The 21,723-nt window shown below is 39.8% G+C and overlaps 1 protein-coding gene across 1 annotated transcript in view; it reads right to left on the reverse strand.

Annotated features, from left to right (window-relative positions):
• Positions 1-21,033, reverse strand: part of LOC123841884 (antigen WC1.1-like) — a 36,284-nt gene extending 15,251 nt beyond the window's left edge. Inside the window, exons 1-6 of the mRNA XM_064590290.1 lie at positions 21,001-21,033; positions 17,893-17,929; positions 17,673-17,783; positions 8,076-8,396; positions 1,004-1,306; positions 592-909 (exon numbers count right to left, since the gene is read on the reverse strand). Coding sequence (XP_064446360.1) covers positions 592-909; positions 1,004-1,306; positions 8,076-8,396; positions 17,673-17,783; positions 17,893-17,929; positions 21,001-21,033 — 1,123 coding nt within the window. The remainder of the gene's footprint in view (positions 1-591; positions 910-1,003; positions 1,307-8,075; positions 8,397-17,672; positions 17,784-17,892; positions 17,930-21,000) is intronic.
• Between the last annotated feature and the right edge of the window lie 690 nt (positions 21,034-21,723).

The raw sequence follows: 21,723 nt of genomic DNA on the forward strand, positions 1-21,723 counted from the left end.
CATTCAATGGGATACTTTACAATAATAAAAATGAGTGAGGCACTGCTATAAACAACTACATGCATGAATTGCACACATAGTATGGAACCAAAGAAGTTAGACGCAAAATGAAACATACTATATGATTTTATATGAAGTTCAAAATAGAAAAAACTATTCTATAGCATAGAAGTGAGGAGACTGGTTTTCTTCAGACAGGAGGGTGGGCATAGTGACTCATAGGGTATAAATGTGGCTTCTGGGGTCCTGCTAATGATCTCTTTGTTGATTTGGGTTGGGGTTACACAGTTACTTACTTACATACTTACATACACTTACTACTTACATACTTTCTCTGTAAATAATACTCAGCTATATTTAAATAATAGTGTTAATTTTAAAAGATATCCCTCTTAATATGAAGAGAAATGAAATCAATGAAGAGATGTATCAATATGTATCAATCAATATGAAGAGAAATATCAGTGAAAAGAACCATATTTTATCATGGATTATCTCATTTTTAAAATAATTTTTCCACACTCTCTGCTCTTAGGGACATTTCACTCAAGGAGCAGCCTGAGTACCAGTTAGTCCTTTCCTCTCTCTTACCTGAACAGATCACCGAGGCTGTGTTTCCACGGGTACAAGCAGGAATGCCCAGGGCAGTCACAGGGCAATTCCACAAAAAAGACTCAGCCCCTGAGCAGTGAAACCGAGCTTCCCAAATCTTATCACCTCCTTCCACAGAGTATGCTCCTTCTGGAGTAGAGACAGCGACTCCACAGCCAAGCTGTTGACAAACAACATTGGCATTGGCCATATTCCAGTGTGAGGCGCAAAGCATTTTCCAGTGTCCAGAAATATGCATCTCCACTTGTCCCTCACACTGAGAGATGCCATTTTTCATGAGCCGGACTTCTGTGTACACTAGTAGGAGAAGACAAGATTTCAGCCAAATCTCATGTCTTTTTTACCCTGGGAGAGTATTGTGGCAAGGTTGAAGTCCCACTCTGCATCTCACCTGAACAGAAAACTTGAACAGCCCCACGGTGGCAAGCACCTCCTGGACAGGACTCACTGTGGCAAAGCCAGAGCTCAGGTTCATGTCCCTTGCACTGGAATTCTTTAGGCCAGACTCTATCTGACTCTCTGAAGGACACATCCCCCAGGAAAGAAACAGCTTTGCCACACCCTAGCTCTGCACATATGACCTGGGCGGTGAGTAATGTAAAGTTCCCATCGGACAATGGAACCCAGTCTTTTCCAGAATGCACTTCTACCTGCCCTAAGCAGGGTCCATCCCCTCCAGCTAGACGCACAAATCCTAAAAGAAAAAAGAAAACCAAACCAATTAAGTGTTCATGATTCTTGCTTGGCAGTTAGAAGTGACATGTCAGGGACAATGATATATGACCATGACATGTCATAATAAAAGTTTTCTTTTCCCAGCCATTGGGAATGAGGAGAGGACTTAATAGTTGGTGTCAGAATGGGACCTCCATGAGTCAGTTTCTGAAGACAGATTATTTGGAGTAGCTGAATACTAGGAAAATATATTTTGGGGTTGGTTAGAGAAGTGAATTCCTCATCTGAGCCCAAGGAAACTGCATAATATGTAGGCATTCAAACTTGAGTACAGAAGTATGAAGAACAAAACCAAACCAGAGAGATATGGGCTATAAGATGGTAGAGATCTATCAGCCAGACAAGGTTAGAAAGTCACCCTGAGACTTGTGGGGCTCAAATTCTGGTCAGCTTTCTTTCCCAGGAGACAACCCTCAAGTGACTGAAGATAGGGAAAACCATGAGGTCTGTATCCATGAATGCATGACAGCCTATATAGACAGACTCAATATTTGAAATATAGACATTATAACCAATCCATAATTGTGAGTACAAATTTTATCTGTCTGATAATTTTTTATGGCAAAATATTCCATGAACTTCTTATGTTACCTAAGTGGGAAAGAAGATGAATCTGGATGTTAAGAAAGCTCAGAGAGTCGGGAGAGGAAGGGCGTGGTTCGAGCTGTTTCTCTTGAAACCCTAGGATATGAAAATAGCCTCCTTCCAATCCATGAACACAAGATAACTTTTCCATTTATTTGTATATTCTTTCGTTTTCTTCATCAATGTTTTACTTTTTTTTAATTTTTAAAGAGTAAGCATTAAAAACATGCAGAAATTAGACAGATGATTGAATTAGCTGACAAAATCTTTAAACCGTTTATATAAATATACTCAATGAAACATAAAGCAGATTTTTAAAAACTAGAAAAAAGCTAAATGGAACTTCTAAAACTGAAAAATACAATATCTGGAATGAGAAATTATCTAGATTAACTTACAAGAGATTAGACATTGCAGAATAAAAGAATTATAAAGTTAAACAGAGAACAACAGAAGCTTTCTCTCTGAAGCACAAAGAGAGAAGATAGAAAAATCACCTGTGAAAATGCATTTCAAAACTGAATGAAGATAAAAATGTCTAAAAATAGTAACAGATGAAAACGTGGATTTACCCAAAGCTATAAAGACTACTGTAAATGATAAATCTGTGGGTAAATACAAAAAACTTTGTCTCATTTTTAAAATAATAGAATATTTCAGACAAATATAACAGCAATGTGTTATAAGATTTATAATATATTTATAAGTAAAATCTATGACAATAGCACAAATGACAAGAAGAGGGAAATGGAAGTATACCGTGCTAAGGTCTCCCATTATATATTGTGATATAATATTATTTGAAGTTAAAATACGATTAAAGAGTAATAATTTTAACATTATGGTAAATCTAAAAAACATTAGAATTACCACAAAGAATACATTAGATATGATATATCTAATAAACCAACAGAGTAAATAAAATAGAATACTAAAAATACTCAAAGATTAAAATAGGAACAAAGAATACATAAGACAAATAGCAAGTTAGTAGACTTAAACCCAAGCATATCAATAATGACATTAAATTGAAATAATTTAAATACTCCAAATAAAAGCAAGATAATCATACTGAATAGAAGTAGGACACCACTTCAATTATATCTCAATAAAACTAGGGAAAAGGAGTAAGACTCACCATATACTGTCCACAAAAACATATATACATTAAATATAAACACAGAAACAGGGGTGCCTGGGTGGCTCAGTCAGTTAAGCATTTGAGTCTTGATTTTAGCTCACGTCATGATCTCAGGGTCGTGAGATCAAGCCCTGCATCTGGCTCCACACTGAGCATGGGGCCTGCTTGAGATTTTCTCTCCCTCTCCCTCTACCCTTCCCCCCTCTCTTTAAAATAAAATTAATATTAAAAAAATAAATACAGAAACATATTAAAAGTGTCAGAAAAGATAGACCATGCAAGTACTAATCAAAGAAAGCTGTTGTTTTCTATGTTAATATCAGACAAACTAAGACTATAGGGCAAGGAATATATTTAAAAATAAAGAAGAAATATTTCATAATGATAAAATACAAAAGAAATCATGTAATATCAAACTTAGTGGGATACTGCTAAAGCAGTACTTAGAAGAAAATCTAAGCCTTGACACTTCCTTAATGCATATATTAGAATACAAAACCCTCTTACACTGTTGGTGGGAATGCAAACTGGTACAGCCATGCTGGAAAACAGTATGGAGGTTCCTCAAAAAGTTAAATATAGAGCTACCTTACGACCCAGCAATTGCACTACTAGGTATTTATCCCAAAGATACAGATGTAGTGAAAAGAAGGGGCACATGCACCCAAATGTTCATAACAGCAATGTCCACAATAGCCAAACTGTGGAAGGAGCTGAGATGCCCTTCAACAGATGAATGGATAAAAAAGATGTGGTTCACATGAGAGACGATGGACTCTGAAAAACAAACTGAGGGTTCTAGAGGGGAGGGGGGTGGGAGGATGGGTTAGCCTGGTGATGGGTATTAAAGAGGGCACATTCTGCATGGAGCACCGGCTGTTATACACAAACAATGAATAATGGAACACTACACCAAAAACTAATGATGTAATGTATGGTGATTAACATAACAATAAAAAATCAACTGCCAAAAAAAGAAAAAAGAAGATGTGGTTCATATATACAATGGAATATTATTCAGTCATCAGAAAGGATGAATAACTACCATTTGCATCAACATGGATGGAACTGGAGGGGATTATGCTAAGTGAAGTAAGTCAAGCAGAGAAAGACAATTATCATATGGTTTCACTCATATGTGGAACATAAGCAATAGCACGGAGGAGGGGAAGGGAAGGAAAATCAGAAGGTGGAGAAATCAGAGAGGGAGATGAACCATGAGAGACTATGGACCCCAGGAAACAAACTGAGGGTTTCAGAGGGGAGGGGGTTGGGGGGGTGACAGGGTGATGGGTATTAAAGAGGGCATGTGTTGTGATGAGCAGTGGATGTTATACATAACTAATGAATCATTGAACACTACATCAAAAACTAATGATGTACTATACAGTGGCTAACAACATAATAAAAAAAGAGGATAGTTTAGCTAAGAAAGTTTAAATAGGGCCACACATAAAAAAATAGAATACAAAAGAAAAATTAAATATAAATATCTAAGATTCCAACTCAAGAATCTACAAAAATAACAGCAAATCATAACCTAAAGAGAAGAATATAAACTAAGAATTCAAATTAATGAAATAGAAAACAATTACAATAAAGAAAATCAACAGGGTTCACTGGTAATTCTTATTTATTTATTTATTTATTTATTTATTTTTAATTTATTTTTTTAAATTTTTTATTCTTATGTTAATCCCCATACATTACATCATTAGTTTTAGATGAAGTGTTCCATGATTCATTGTTTGTGCATAACACCCAGTGCTCCATGCAGAATGTGCCCTCCTCAATACCCACCACCAGGCTAACCCATCCTCCCACTCCCCTCCCCTCTAGAACCCTGTTTGTTTTTCAGAGTCCATCGTCTCTCATGGTTCGTCTACCCCTCCGATTTCCCCCGCTTCATTCTTCCCCTCCCGCTACCTTCTTCTTCTTCTTTTTTTTTTCTTAACATATATTGCATTATTTGTTTCAGAGGTACAGATCTGAGATTCAACAGTCTTGCACAATTCACAGCGCTTCACTGGTGATTCTTTTTAAAAGAATAATAAAACTGATAATGTTCTAGTAGATCTGATCAAGAAAAAATGAGAAAATACACAAATTAACAATATCAGGGATGAAAAGGGGGTTATCATTATGGATCCTATCAATATGTAAAAGATAATAAGATATGAAGAAGTTTTGTTCTAATTTGAAAATTTTATTTATAATAGGATGAGTCCTTGAAAACTAATTACTTAAAAAACACAATTTACCAAAAACTGGTACAAAAAGAAATGGAAAATCTAAGTATTCCTTTATTTGTTAAAGAAATAGAACTCATATTATATTGGGGCACTGGGTGGCTCTGTCAGTTAAGCATCTGCCTTCAGCTCAGGGCTCAGATTGTGGTCCGGGGTCCAGGGATCAAGACCCTTGTGGGGCTCCCTGCTCAGCAGGGAGCCTGCTTCTCCCTCTCCCTCTGCCCTTTCCCCCCTGGCTTCTGCTCGCTCTCTCTCTCATACTCTCTCTCTCTCTCTCTCAAATAAATAAATAAAATCTTAAAAAAAAAGAAATAGAACTCATACTATAAAAATTTCCCACAAAGAAAATTGCAAGCTTCAAATACCTGCACTTCCTCGGAGCTCAAAAACAACTCCTGCATCAACACAGAGGAAGAGAGGGAGAGAGGAAATGAGAACAAGAAGTCTAAAACAGAAGCTGTAGTGAATATATGAATTAACATGGATCTTCAGTCCCCAACCTCCCCTCCTGAAGTTAATTGCATCTTCATCCCCTTCTCATTCTGTACCTCAGTGATGTAGCCCTTCTCAATTTGTGAAGCCCCTCCCCAATCTTCCCCCTCCCCCGAACCCTCTGAAATCCCCTTTTTATTTCAAACAAGCTCCTCTATACTCTTCACAGATCATTTTTTCTACCTCTGGATTTCTGCTAAACACAACACTTTATTTCTAACAATTCTACTAGGAGGCTGAAATTTCTCTTTCATACCCCTTTCCTAAAATCGACAAAAGGAATTCCAAGAATTCAATTTAAATTTAAAATTTTGCAAAAATATGGTTTCCTATTCTTATCAATGTTACATCACCACCACTTTGACTTCCCTTTACATCATTAAAACATGTTCTGGAAAATACAGAACCAGATGGAGAGTAGAAACTGATGACAAAGAGATTAGTCAAAGAAAACTGAAACAGTTCATTAAAATATGAGAATTTAAATTAAAGCAATGGCAATCAGGGAGTAAAAGCCAAAATTAAAGTTTAGATGCCATTCCACTCTCAAACTCTTTCTATCTTTATGTGTACCTTAACTGGAATTAATATCAAAAGCATCAATTTTCTTAAGATAGTAATAGAAGTTCCAACATCACACACTCTATTTTTACTCAGATACTGATTTATCAAAATAAGGCAGGTCCCCTGTAGTGTTTCCACAAGTTTATCTGCAGTTGATACCATGATTAGGACATTGTGACATTAAGGAATGTTACCTGAAATGCCAGAAAACAAGTTTTCTTAAAAAAAATCCTAACTGAAGGTAGTAAACTCAAATGCCCCTTGAAAATATTTTTTTAAATAATAATAAAGAGGATGGGAGGAAACTTTTGAGATTATAGATAGCTTTATGGCACAGATTGTGCTAATACTTTCACAGATGTATACTTGCCTCCAAACTCATCAAGTTGTATACATTCAATAAATACAGGTATTTTTTTTTGCATCAATCATACCTCAAAAAAATAAATAATTATACTTTTAAGGACCTGAATTAGTATCATCAAAGATCCACTTAAGTTACAATTTGAAAAAATCACTTTTCCAGTGATCTTCATGCAGATCACAAAAATGCTGACTGGCTATACGATCATGCTGTTAGGTTGCTATAGACCTAGTCAAATGTACTCATATCTCCACATTTCTCACCACTCCATCAGATGGGATGGCCCTTTTTTAAGACCCAACAACCTATCTTAGGGAATTCACTGTGATATCTGATAATATCTTCCTCAAGTCAAGCTGTTCTGATGGCATTGGTGACGGACCTTTTCATCAATCATTGTGATAACTACTGAAAACATCTCTGGCAAATACCAACTCCACCCATTCACACTCTAGTTTCATTGTTGTCTCTACTGCCTCCACTTTGGCATATGCCAAATACACTTAGGCAGAATGGAGCACTTCTTATGTGCCCCCTCAGGTTCTCTTGGCCTCACTGCCCTTAGTATTTCCTTTGCTCCTGCTACTATATTGTAAATTTTAAAACTGAATATTTTCCTACTGCCTCAATGTCCTCACGAACAGGCTGTGAGCACACCACCCAGGTGACCAGGTGCACCAATGAGATAAGGCTGACACCTTGCCACCAATGCCCCTTCTTTCCCTGCCCTGACTGTGACCTAGTGACATTCAAATGTTTTTGAATTGTTCAAATGTTTTGTTTGTGTACTCCACCTTGACCCCCAAAATGGTCATTTACCCACAGGTCTTTCCTCTCTTTCTTGGCTCTCCACCTGCTTGGTTGAGCCTGCTCCCTTGGCACTTCTTCCATGTGACCCCCTTGCAACGTTAATGACTCCATCTCTCTAGGACTTGCAAGTAAAATAAGCTTTGTTTCCCTGAATCTCTCCCATGTCCCCTCTAGTGGTTCTACCTGACTGACCATCTCATGAAAGAAAACAAAATAGTTACCATGATGAAACTTATTTCAGACAGGGACAACCCAGCAGTTGTCCCTGTATGAAACATTTGACCCCACCTTCCTACCTTTTATGACACACCACAGAGATCTGAAGGACCCAGTGATCCATAGGTCTCGAGCCTTCACTGTCCAGGGCCAAGCAAGTCCTTATGCTTCCTTGAGCACCTAATACTCTAGGAGTCACTGTGTGACTGGGGTCTTCACCCAAGTATGTGATCCTGTTAGTTATTCTAGGAATGAAACCAAGGCTATTCCTACAGGGCATCCCCTTGACAGATCAGACAGGCCTTACCTGAGCAGACTACTCCAGCATCATAATTATGGGAAAAGTATCGCTTACGGTAGTCTTGAATAGGAGAATGATGACAGTCATTGAGAGTTAATTCTGTCCCTTCACAAACAGTATTAAAAAGCCAAATAGGCCCATTCCCTGATCCAAAATGAGCCCCTCTGGGAGCATTAACAGCATGTCCACATTCCAGCTGTCTGCACACCACATCTGCAGCCTTCATATACCACCTGTAATCATCCACCGTGCCCCAATGTCCTTGGTATTTCACTTCCACTCTCCCCTCACAGCGGTGGCCCCCATTCATCAGCCTTAGCTCCGTAACTGTAAGAGAAACAAAAATACAGAACACAGGACACAGGAAAGATTTTAGGATATTAGTGGTATGCTGGTAAGTATTAAAAAATGAGCTCTCCAGGGGAGGGAAAAAAAAACCTCTCATGTATAGCATTTGTTGATTTCTGTGGTATAAATATTCCCACTGTGGTCAATTTTAAGCTACCAATGTGGCATCACTGAACATGGAGTTAGGAAGAAATGCACACAATTATTTCTCACAAGCAAGTAAGATTCAGCTCCATGAATACCAATGAGGACAGGCCTTCAGATGACTCTAACTGCTGCCTTCCCAGTACACATAAGGCTGGTAGGGGCCCAAATTCTCCCATCTCATTTACAGTTCATGGCCCATGAAGTCAGTGGAGGACTATTCCCATTCCTTCTCTGTCCCATAGGGAACATTCTCATCTAGCTTTGGAAGAAAGGACTGTGGTAAGCAGCCTCTAAAATGTCCTGATTATTCCTACCTCCTGATATTCACACTTTTACATAACCCTCCTAGCACTTGAATGTGGCCTAAACCTAGTAACATTCATCTAACAATGGAATTTGGTAAAAGTGATGTGATGTCACTTAAAAAATCAAGTTTCAAGATAATTCTGGTTTCTCCTGTTGACCTGTCTTGCTCTCTCACTTGCTTGCTCTGATGAAGCAAGCTGCCATATGGTGAGCTGCATGTGGAGAGACCAACATGACAAGAGCCTGAGGGAGGCCTCTAGTCAAGAGCCAGCAAGGGACTGAGGCTCTCAGTTTAGATAGTCCTCCAGGGGATCAATGCTGCCAATAACCAGGTAAATAAGCTTGGATGGTATTCAGTCCCATTTGAACCTTAAGATAATTGCAATCTTGTGAGAGATCATGAATCAGGGGACCCAGATAAGCCATGCCCAGATTCCTGGTCCCCAGAAACTATGAGATACTAGATAGTTGTTTTAAGCTGCTGAGTTTGGCAGTAATTTGTTGTACAGAGATCTATTACTAATTTAGGGGTTCTCTGTGTAGTCAGAAAACAGCAAGTTGGACAAGCTAGAGATTTATATAAGGGGCTTAAGTGCTTCATCCAAATAAGACTTCTTCCTAAGTGGCCAATTCTGTGACCTTGGTCCTACTTGGAACTGGGACCTAAATTACCTCTTTCTTGTCATATCAGTTTTTATCCAATGAAATAGGTTCCTGCTCTCCCATCAGGAACAGAGAAGTGGATTTCCTAAGGTCCTAGAACCATCTCCATTAGCTTTGCATTGGGGTTAGCAAAATGAGATTTTTTTTTTCTTATACTATAATCAAAACGTGGTCCCTGGGGTACCTTTCACACCGCTCAGGTCTGTACCTGGTTCCATATGCTTCCACTCTGGAAATCAGATGTGGTGCATCAAAAAGATGGGAATGAGGCGCCTGGGTGGCTCAGTTGGTTAAGCGACTGCCTTCAGCTCAGGTCATGATCCCGGGGTCCCAGGATCGAGTCCCGCATCGGGCTCCCTGCTCTGCAGAGAGCCTGCTTCTCCCTCTCCCACTCCCCCTGCTTGTGTTCCCTCTCTCGCTGTGTCTCTCTCTGTCAAATAAATAAATAAAATCTTTAAAAAAAAAAAAAAAGATGGGAATGTATCGAACTTGGAAACAATCCTAGTGTGCTAGTCTGCTCAGGCAGGCTGCCATAACAAAATACCATAGACTAGGTGACTTAAACAGAAATTTATTTTCTCACAGTTCTGGAAACTGGAAAGTCCAAGATCAAGGTGCTGGTATGTCAGTTTTCATTCTGAGACCTCTTCTCCTGGCTTGTAAGCCACTGCTGTCTCACTGTGTGTGCTCACGTGGCTTTTTCACAGTACGTGTACACAGGGAAAGATGGAGAGAGATCACTCTCTTTCTTTCTCCTCTTATAAGGCCACCAATCCTATTGGATTAGGGCCCCACCATTATGACCTCATTTAGCCTTAATTACCTCCTAAAGACCCTATCTCCAAAGATAGTAAAAATGGGAGCTAGGGCTTCAACATATGAATTTTGAAGGGACACAATTCAATCCATAGCACCTGAAGAGCTACATTCTAGGAAGGAAATAAAGATAAATGGGAAGAAGGTAAAGGAGATAGTAGAAGAAGGGAGACATCCTGTGAAGCTTACTCAGTTTTTTTTTAAAGTCTAAAATTGAGGTGAGAGTAAAAGATTGAAATGGGATCCTAAAAGTGCATAAGAAACTATTATTAATAGTCAAATCATCAAAATAATAATAGTAATAATAAAATCATCAAGGGACACCTAGGTGGCTCAGTCAATTGAGCATTCGACTTGAGAGATCAAGCTCCACATCGGGCTCTGTGCTGGGCGTGGAGCCTGCCTAAGAGTCTCTCTCTCCCTCTATCTCTGCCCCTCCCCCCTCAAATAAATAAATCTTTTTAAAATAATAATAATAAAATAATGGATTAAGAGGCAGATCCTGTGCTAAATGCTGTAAACACAGAAATAATTAGACAATATTCTTGTCTTCAGGTAGCTTGTATCTAGTTGGTGACACAAGCAAGCAGATGATTTCATTACTGTGAAAAGTTCCAGGAGACTTTCTTAGGAATAGTAAGCTTGGTTATTTGAATTTATCTTTTCTGCTGAAAATAAATAAAATAAAAAGTGGAATAAAACATACTAAAAATGATCTTAAAAGATTAAATACCTGATAAGATAGGAAGAAAAAATCAGGTCAAATCTGAAGGGAAAATGGGAATTCGTTGGGACACAGGAGCATGGAATGTGCTTTTACCTGACAGCATTAGCTTATTCAAGAAAATGTGTTTAATTTATGGCCTTTGATGGTGAGGAGGCACAAATCAAATCCCAAACCCATACCCACATGAGAACTCTAACAGCAGACAGACTCCACAATAGCTGGGATAATAGTTGAAATAGACGTGCCCTTGTATAAAATTACATTTAAAGTTTGAACCTCTAGATTATCTAGATAATATCAATGTTGCACTTGTATTAAGGTAGCCTACTATTAAAAGTGCCATAAAATCATGGAAAAATTAAAATAAGATCCTCACAGAAGAAACTGCCTTCATGCCAGGCCTCAAATTACTTCTATAAAGAATTTTCATAAATAAAATACCCAGTACATTGTCCAGAATAGACAAATACACAAAGAAACAAAGGTCCATTAACAATAACCAAGAGGGGACGCCTGGGTGGCTCAGTCATTAAGCATCTGCCTTCAGCTCAGGTCATGATCCCAGGGTCCTGGGATCGAGCCCCACATCAGGCTCCCTGCTCAGCGAAGAGTCTGCTTCTCCCTCTGCCTGCAGCTCCCACTGCTTGTGTGCTCTCTCTATCAAATAAATAAATAAAATACTTAAAAAAAAAAAACAATAACCAGGAGAAACTACTGAAACAGGTAGACACTTCTGATATTAGATATATTAGATGTTGGTTATATAAAAAACACATATACTATATTCAAAGAAATAAAAATACACTCTTAAGGATTCTTCAAGGAACTAAAAAAAAAAAATGCATAGAAAAAACTGTAAAACTCAAAAGAACTTCCATGAATGAAAAATATATTTGTTGAAATTAAAATTTTTTCATCAGATTAAATTCAGGTAAAGAGAATTATTGAAGTGAACAATAAGTTAGAAGAAATTATCTAGAGTGGTGCACAGAGAAACAAAAGAATAAAAAATACAGAAAAGAGGATCAGAGACATAAAGTGGAGCAACTTAAATTAAAATATGAGAAGAAAGAGAGGAGACAGAGAGCAACACACACATAGAAAGAAATAAAATTGAGCAGAAGCAATATTTGAAAAATATTGGTTAAGAAATTTCCAGAACTCATGAAAGACACTAATCCTTAAAGTGAATAAACCCAACAAAACTCAAGCAAGCCATATAAAAAGGAATTTATTTATAGACACATCATGGATGTGATAGATATGACTAGTGTTCAGCAATATTTCAAGTTTTCTCTGGGGCACATGGAAATATCAATACTTCCTTGCTTGTTTGAAATTAAGCATGAGTTTGTGATCTGTTTTACTGAACAAAGTATGAGAACAAACGAGTGTAGCACTTTCAGAAAGAAATACATAAAAGCCACTATATGCATCTACCACAGTAAATCTTACAGCCTCATGTTAAAGTAGTGGCATAAGAGAGGGAGGCAGTCAACAACTTAAGAAGTTGAATAATCATAAGCAGAGGCCCTGCCAAACTGAAGAGAATGTGTAGTGTAAGAATAATAAATGTTGTTTATTTAATCTTCTGAAATGTGGATTATTTGTTACTACAATATAACCTAATTATTCTTGTTAAAATGATGAGAAACAGCAGAAAACTGACAAAGAAAAAAATTTTAAGACAGAATTGGTACACATTACCTCCAACTGAGCAACATCTATACTAACATTTAAGTCCCCAAAACAACAAGAGATGCCAGTACAGAGTAGAGAAGCCTTAGATGATCCAAAGGAGAAACAAATTTCTATACTCAAGAATCAATCTAAATTGTCAATCTAAATTTCTATACTCAAGAACACTCTATTTAAGTGACATCACCAAAATGGCAAAGTAGGAGACACCAGACTCCATCCCCCCACCCCACAAAATGATCAATAATTAGATAGCTTTCCATGAACAAAGGCACTCTGGGAAAGCTTGGGAGTCCATCTGAGAAATTTTGGCAACACAAAGACTGCACAGTTTGCCAGCATCATCCTATCCCTCAAGCCAATATTGCTCAGTACAAAGAAGAAACTTCTTAGCTAGAAAGAATTTCCTTCCAGGCTTACCTCTGCCTACCCTGGTCCCCAGCCCCCAGCCCCAGAGTCACTCCTGAGGCCCCCAACAGCTCTTGCAGCCACCACAGATGCCCTACAGTTCTTGCCAAGGTCCACATAGTTGTCAAAGCTGTGGACCTCAGCAACCTGACCTGAAGAGACATCATGCTCCCCAGACCCAGTGCTGCCACACACCCCTGCACTTGGCACCCTCCATCACTACACCCAAGTCACAGCATGCTACAGTGTGCCCTCACTCACAGGTGAAGATCTGCTACTTAAAAATCAGTCTATAAAATCTAGAAGAAGTCACTGCTCCTACAAATGCACAGACACCTATGCAGGGCTACAGGGATCAAGAAGAATCAAGGTGAAATGACTCCACCAAAGGAATGCAGTAAACCTCCAGTACATGGTCCAAAAGAAATGGAGATATAGGAATTACCCTACAAAAAATTCAAAATAAGTGTTCTAAAGATTCTCAGAGAACTACAAGAAAACATATATAAACAATATAATAATATTAGGAAAACAATACACAAACAAAATGAGAATTTCAACAAAGAGGTAGAAAACATAAAAAGGAACCAAATGGAGCTGAAGAATACAATTACTGATATGAAGAATTCAATAAAGAGCTTCAATAGCAGAATCAGTGAGTGAAAAGACAAATCAATGGAAATTATCCAATCAGATGAGCAACAGAAAAAGAATAAAAGGAATGAAGAAAGCCTATCAGATTTATAGGACAGCAACAAAAGAAATTATGTACTAATCACCAGAGCCACAGAAGAAGAGAGAAGAGAATGGGTAGAAAGCTTATTTAAAGAAATAATGCCTGAGAAGTTTCCAAAGTAAGGAAGAGATTTAGACATCCAAGTTCATAAAGCTAATAGGTCACCGCAAAATTTCAACCCCAAATCATCTCATCCAAGACAAACTATAATAAAACTTCCTAAAATCAAATATAAGGAGAGAATTTTAAAAGCATCAACATAAAAAAAATTCAATACAAGGAAATCCACATAAGACAATCAGTAGATTTCTTAGCAGAGACCTTGCAAGCCAGGAGAGAATGATATGATATATTCAAAGTGCTAAAAATCAAAAACTTCCAATCAAGAATACTTTACCCAGCATGTTGTCCTTCAGAAATGATGGAAAAATAAAGACTTTTGCTAACAAATAGAAGCTAAGAAAATTCATCACCACTAGACCTGCATTACAAAAAATACACGAAATTAGTTCTTCAAACTGAAATATTTAATTAGTAACATGAGAACATATGAAAATACATAACACACTGGTAAGTATATAGTCAGATTCAGAATACTCTAACACTATAATATGGCAATGTATTAACTACTTAACTCTAGCATAAAGGTTAAAGGATACAACTATTAAAAATAACTATAGCTAAGGGATGCCTGGGTGGCTCAGTCAGTTAAGTGTCTGACTCCTGATTTCAGCTCAAGTCATGATCTGAGGGTTGTGAGATCGAGCCCTACATCAGGCTCTGTGCTGGGTGTGCAGCCTGCTTAAGATTCTCTCTCTTTCTCTCTCTCCCTCACCCCCTTCCCAACTCATGATTGCATGCACTCTGTGTGTGTGTATGTGTGTGTGTCTCTAAAAAAAAAAAGGCAACAAAAAAAATTTTAGCTAAAACAATTTGCTAATGGGTACACGATATAAAATGATGTAAGTTGTAACATCAAAAACATAAAAGGAGAAACTTAAAAGGGTAGAGTTTTTATATGAGATAGAAGTTAAATTGCTATCAGTGTAAAGTAGACTGCTTTACATGAAGGTGTTTTATGTAAGCCTCATGGTAACCACAAAGAGAAAACCTATAGTAGATTCACAAAAGATAAAGAGTCAAGGCATACCACCATGAAAAATCATCAAATTACAAAGGAGGGCAGCAAGAGGAAGAAAGGAACAAGAGAACTATACAACAGCCAGAAAGCAACTAATAAGATGGCATTAATTAAGCCCTACAGATCAATAATTTCTCTAAATGTAAATGGACTGCACTCTCCAATCAAAAGACACAGAGTAGCTGAAAAGATAAAAACAAAAAGACCAGATATATGCTGCCTGCAAGATACTCATCTCAGCTTTAAGTACACACACAGAATGAAAGGGAAAGGATTTAAAAAGATAGTCCATGGAAATGGAAACCAAAAGAAAGCAGGGGTAGCCATACTTGTACAGACAAAATAGACTTTAGTCAAGAGCTGTAAAAGAGACAAATAAGGCCATTATATAATGACAAAGTGGTCAATTCATCAACAATTGTAAATATATGCTTCCAACATTGGAGTACTAAATATATGAAGCAAATACTAACAGATCCAGAGGGAGAAATAGACAACAATAAAATAATAAGTAGAGTTCTGCAATATACCATTCCAAAAACGGGTGGACTATCCATGCAGAAAATCTACAAGGAAACATGGGACTTGAATCATACTTTAAACCAAATGAACCAAAGAGACCAATACAGAAAATTCCATCCAACAGAAGTAGAACATATTCTTCCCAAGCACACATGGAAAATTCTCCAGAATAAATCACATGTTAGGCAACAAAACAACTCAACAAATTTAAGAAGACTAAAATCATAGCAACTATCTCTTTCAATCACAATTGTATATAACTAAAAATCAACAAAAGAAAGCAAGCTGGAAAATTTACAATAATGTGGACATTAAGCAACACAGTTTTAAATAACTAATGAGTCAAAGAAGAACTCAAAAGGAATTCAAAAAAATATCTTGAAACAAAAATGGAAACACAACATATTAAAACCTATGGAATACTAAAGCAGTTCTAGGAAAGACGTTTATAGCAATAAATGCTTATGTTACAAAAAATAAAGATCTCAAATTGAAAACCTAACCTTATACCTCAAGTAACTAAGCCAAAGTTAGCAGCAGAAGGAAGGAAATAACAAAGATCAGAGCAAAAATAAATGAAATACAGATCAGATAAATGAGAAAAAATTAAGTAAAATAAGTAAAATAAGACCTTTATCTTTACCTGAAAAGATAAAACTGACAAAACTTTAACTAAGAAAACAGAAGACATGAATAAATAAAATTATAAATGAAAGAGGAGACATTACAACTGAAACCATATTTAGACTTATGTTCTGGGAACATAAAAAGAATGCTTGCTTTGGTGAAATGTTCTTGCAACCTAAGTTACTACTGAAGAAATTCCCTATAGTTTTCCTAGTAAGCAGAGGGGGCCTTATATGAGAACACTCATTGTCTCTCACCTTCATGGGACCAAAACCTCTATCTGCACCTCAGTCATCAAGACTCTTCACTAGCATCTGGCCAACACTCATGGAGCAGAAACTTGGAGGGATGGGGCTTCCTGAGGAGAATCATGGAAGGACAGAGACTGAGCTCTAGGAGGAAGACAATGAGCACTGACAGCACTCCAAGCTGTAAGCAATCTCAGCCTGGACTGGCACCCAAATCTGAAAGAGCTGCCTCCTCTAGGCTTAAGGCAAGGGTTTTTGCAGCCTATCCCTGATGCCTGCAGTCCTCTGAATCCAAGCCTCAGTGGAAACCAACTTTCAGAGAGGGATAGAAGAATGCAGGAGAGAGAAAATGTACCCTCCAGAATTCAGAACGGACCAGTCCAGGACCCCGGTAAGTCAGGAAATGATTCACAAGGACTTAATATAACTATGCTGGGCATCAGTTAATCTCTATTAGCAAAGGGCCTCCTGTCATGGCTGCAGGTGCCTCTGCTCTACAACAGACACTTGGTAGGAATAGGCGAGGCCTGGAGGCAAAGCCTCTCCCACAACCCAGTGCGGGGCAAACACCACAGTCAAGCAGAGAGAAGGCCGTGGGACTGAAGGAGAGGAGCCAGAGAGGAGAGGCAGGTGTGAGATTATCTACGATCTGGTAACATACGGGACATGGCACTCCCAACACTGTGGGCACCGTGTGCTTCACAGAGCAACCGACTCAGTCACTTCTCAGCAGCCCTGTTCCTCCCGCACAGACAGCTCTCACACGCTCCTCATACTCCCCTCATACTCACTCTACACGCACACACACAAGCACATAGCCTACGGTCACATAAACATATAAAACATAGAAACCCTGAGGGGTGGTCCTCTGCAAAGTGGACAGTTGCAGTGTGCAAGGAGCAGCCCAGGGACACAGCTGAGGTCTATCACTGGTCCTTCCCACACACAGGGAGCCACCGGGACTAACCAAACACTCCCTGAAAACAAGGAAGACTTTGAATCGGACTGTCACTGACCCATCTCAGTCTGGGTTCAATATCATCGCTCTGCAAAATCTGCCACTATGACCAGTTGACACCCCAGAGGAGAAGACCCAGTATTCACAGTCAGTGTGGTTCCTTTTTGGTCAAAAACACATGGTTTACACTGAGGCTTTGGTTCCCTGTCTCCAGAAAACTTTCCCTTCACCCCTTACTGTTGATCCCAGGAAACTCACTTTGAGCAGCCACCATGGTGCTGAGGAGGAAACAGAGTCCCTGAAGAGAGAGATTCAAAGTCATCCTGACTCCCATGTCTTCAAGGTCCCAGTCCCAGCTGCAAAATAACCCTGCAAGGAGGTATCAGGACATCAGCAAAGGTCTACAGTAATGGGAGGGGAGAATATAAACACATCCTCTGACATCTCCCTACTGAGAGCCAATAGAGACACACTTTACCATCTAAGATGCGATCGGAGACTTCATCCGCCACTTTCTGAAGCTCAAACACCAATTAGATTCTGAATCTCAAAAATCTCCTTATATGAACAACATGGCCTTTTGACATCATGTTTCCTTAGGTCTCTGAGAACCAGGACCGCATCATGGGGGCTGAAGTAGAAACGTTACATCAAAAAGCATGAGTGGCTTTCTCTCCCCTAAGGGTCCTGGCAGCTGGTGGCAGACTGAGATCTTTGAGGGTCAGGTTGCTGCGATCAGTCACCATTTGGCCCGGGAGAGGAAATTTTTGGTGCAATCGAGCATTGTTCTTCCCTGTGACTTAGCTCATGGCTGCAACAGAGAACCACAAGGAGGTTTGACGCACAAGAATAATTATCAGATAAGCCATCAGAAAATGAGGACCAGCAGCATAGAAATTCACAGGTGAATGTGGAGGGGTGAGGTAGGAATCAAGTGGAGCAGGTGTGATTATTGGCCTTTCTTCCCTTCTCAGAACGATCTGGAGACGGGGGACCTGGAGTACGAGGGCTTCAAAATAACAAGGAGCTTTGATAGAATCTAACTTTTCGCCTTCAGGGATCTTTGTTAGCCTTTAAAACCACTCATGCCTACACATGTCAGCTGGGGCTAAATTCTCCTTTACCGGGATGAGAAGGGGCTATAATCTACAGTTTATTTACATACCCAAATTTCTAGAGAGCCGGGCTAGTGCCCAGGGCTCAGAGCCCATGGCCTCTCTGTCCCCTGCAACCCCTTCCTCATTCCAAACCAGTCCTTGGGCATCCCTCACTTCCCATCCGCTCTAGCCAAATGACTGATTCACTTGCACCAGTTTTCTTCCTGCATTCCCAGCCCCAACCCCCACCCCCACCCCGCCACCACCACCGCAACTCTTTTGGAATCTCTCTAAATTCCTAGTTTGCTGTAGCGTGAAGTTGAACCCTGAATCCATCTTATCCTTGCTATCCCTAATACACAGATTCACTCTTTTCATTTTTAATGGTTTTACTGTTAGTCACACCAGAAAAAGAAACAAGGGGAGACAGAACCAACAAGCACTCAGAAGGTATGAGTGCTCCCTGAGGTAAAATTTGTGAGTTACTGGGCATCATGCATAACACACCATTAGCATTTATTAACATCCTCTCTACATCATCACATATAAACACTGTGCCACAGGCTCGAAATAAAACAATGAGCAGGTCAGACACTATCCCTGCGCTCATGGGGTTCACGGTCTAGCTGGTGGCCGAAGATGTTAAACAGACTAAGCACGTATGAAACTGTTTCACAATAGATATGAAAAGTCTATAATGAAAAAATCCTGTGAGTAAGGAGAGGTTACAACATGGAGGCTGTGGGGGAAGCCGACTCTCGCCAGGGGAAGTTTCTCTTTGGAAGCGATATTTCAGCTGATACAAATGAAGGAGCTGGAGTTTGCCGGGAAAGTAAAGTCCCCCAACTCAAGCCTCATGACCCCTCCCTAGACCCTGCCATTGCTGGTAACCACTCCCTTCCAGATTCAAATTGTTTGCATACCGAAATTCTGTTCTTCTAGTTCTTGGTCTTAGTTCAACCACACGTCCTTCACCTCAACCCCTCTCCTCCCTTCAATCTCTTGCTCTACCTGAGATAAAATGAACTAAGAGTTTGAGAAAGAATTAAAAATTAGATCACCAAGAGGTGTATTTGAATTGACTGGGGCATAAAGATGTAGAGCCAGGCCCCAGGGGGCTCAGAGTTTGAAAGAACTAACCTGATATTATTGAATTTGTGGGGAACGGTGAACCAGAGCAAGAGGGACAATGACACTACCATTTTCTTCAAATGTGTAAAATGCCACAAGCAGCGAGGCTACTTAACTGGCCCTGCTATGTTCATGTTCTTATTGTGAAACATGACTTCCCATAGAGCAATGCTTCGGTGCAGTCACAGGAGTGAAGAATCAGGAAGCTCCAGCCAGTAGGAGCCTAAAGTTTGGGAGAAAAACATGAAACTCTCAGGTTGAGGCAGAAACTACTAGAGAGGACAAAGACAGCTGTAAAATCTGTACAGTCTCTCTAGAATAAAAAAATAGATAACCGATGGGAATCTGTCTGATGGAAGAAGAATTGCAAACTAGTCTCTACAACGTGCAGATTCACAGCAGAATGAACTCAGTCAAGCTGACCTACAGATATTACTTATTGTCAATAGGTACCACTATTTTTTTTAAAGATTTTATTTATTTTTTAGAGAGCGAGCGAGAGAGAAACAGCATGAGAGGGGAGAGGGTCAGAGGGAGAAGCAGGCTCCCCGCTGAGCCGGGAGCCCGATGTGGGACTCGATCCCAGGACCCTGGGATCATGACCCGAGCCGAAGGCAGATGCTTAACCATCTGAGCCACCCAGGCGCCCAATAGGTACCACTATTAAGAGAATCCATGCCTTCATCCACCTGGCAGGCATCAAAGCAAAAGAAAAGGAAGCTTCCGATCAAGCAGGGTTTCAAATTCACTGCTTCTCTTCCCTTCGGCATTATTTGATGTGAGTTCAAAATCACACAGAATCCTTGCACCCCAGCCAACATGTTGACAACTCCACCCTCTTGCTCCAGCTCACACTCCATTGATAATTTTGTCCTCCCTGTCACCCACAGAGCATGAGTGGCACCCTAATACTGTACCGACTCTGTTCAAAGAGTCCTCTTAACATCAGACCCAAGGTTCATCAGCTCAGTACCCCCGACACAAGCAGCTGCGAACCTCGGGCCCATTGCTGGTTCTCTCATGTGTCAGTATCTGGCGGTGAACGCAGGGGTCAGCCTACATCCTCTGGGATTAAACAGTTACTTCCTGTGCCACCAGTTCTAGCTGGATCCCTCCTCAACACTCCGCTGCTCCCCACAGGGGCCTCCCAATCCTTACTAATTGGTGTTAACCGCTATTAATCCAGAAGCCACTGAGCCAGGCCTGCAGGGGCTCATGGTCAAGCCTGGATCAAAGGCAGAAAGACCCATGGGCAGTCAGGCAGCAGTCCTAGCCTTTCCTCTCCTGCTGGCCCACTGAGTTAGGGTGGGCCCTAACACCTTCACTGCCACTGAGCATAGAAACTCCCAATTACTCACTTCCATGTTCAACCATTTTTCCTTGGCAGCCATTTTCTCTACAGTCAATCAGGAGAGGAATACAGTAAGGCTACGACATCAGGTTTAGTGGTAAATGTGAAACTTCTCAGGACTTTGTAAATATTCCTGTTCAGGGTCAGTTCACATCCTGACCACATCCAGATGGGATATGGATGGTCCACACGGCCCTCAGAACATTCTGCTCCTCACCTACTTCTGTCGAGTAGATGGCACCGGGTTAGGCGCATTTCCCATTTGGTTCTTGAAGGGATTGAGTTCTAGAACAGGAGCAGAGAGGCCTTGAGCTGAGAGGAAATGATTCTGGTCTTGGGGACAAGAGGGATGAATAAGCACTGCTGCTGCTAACACTTGTAGCGAAGGGAGAAGATAATGTATTAAATCATTGTCTGATTACTTCTCTCAGTGAAATAGAAGACAAAACTACTAGAAGGAAGGAAGTGGTTTGTAAAAGGTTTAGAGAGAGAAGCAAGTTTTCAATTGCACCTGATGAGCATTGCATTATTATTATTATTCAAATTGCATTATTTCATTTATCTGTTAGAACACTGAGCTTCCAGAGTTCGAAACCCAGAAACCCACCTGTTGACAAAACAAATACAAAATTTATTGAAAAAGGCCTGAAGCAGTTCACTGAGCTATTGAACCAAACGAAGAACCTCTGGGTATGGAAGCTGGGACCAGCCACTGCCCGGAGTCTCAGCA

The sequence above is a fragment of the Mirounga angustirostris genome, unplaced genomic scaffold (genome assembly GCF_029215605.1).
Source record: "Mirounga angustirostris isolate CCGP_5_RB_7025 unplaced genomic scaffold, mMirAng1.0.hap1 SCAF_5, whole genome shotgun sequence".
Taxonomy (NCBI): Eukaryota; Metazoa; Chordata; class Mammalia; order Carnivora; family Phocidae; genus Mirounga; species Mirounga angustirostris.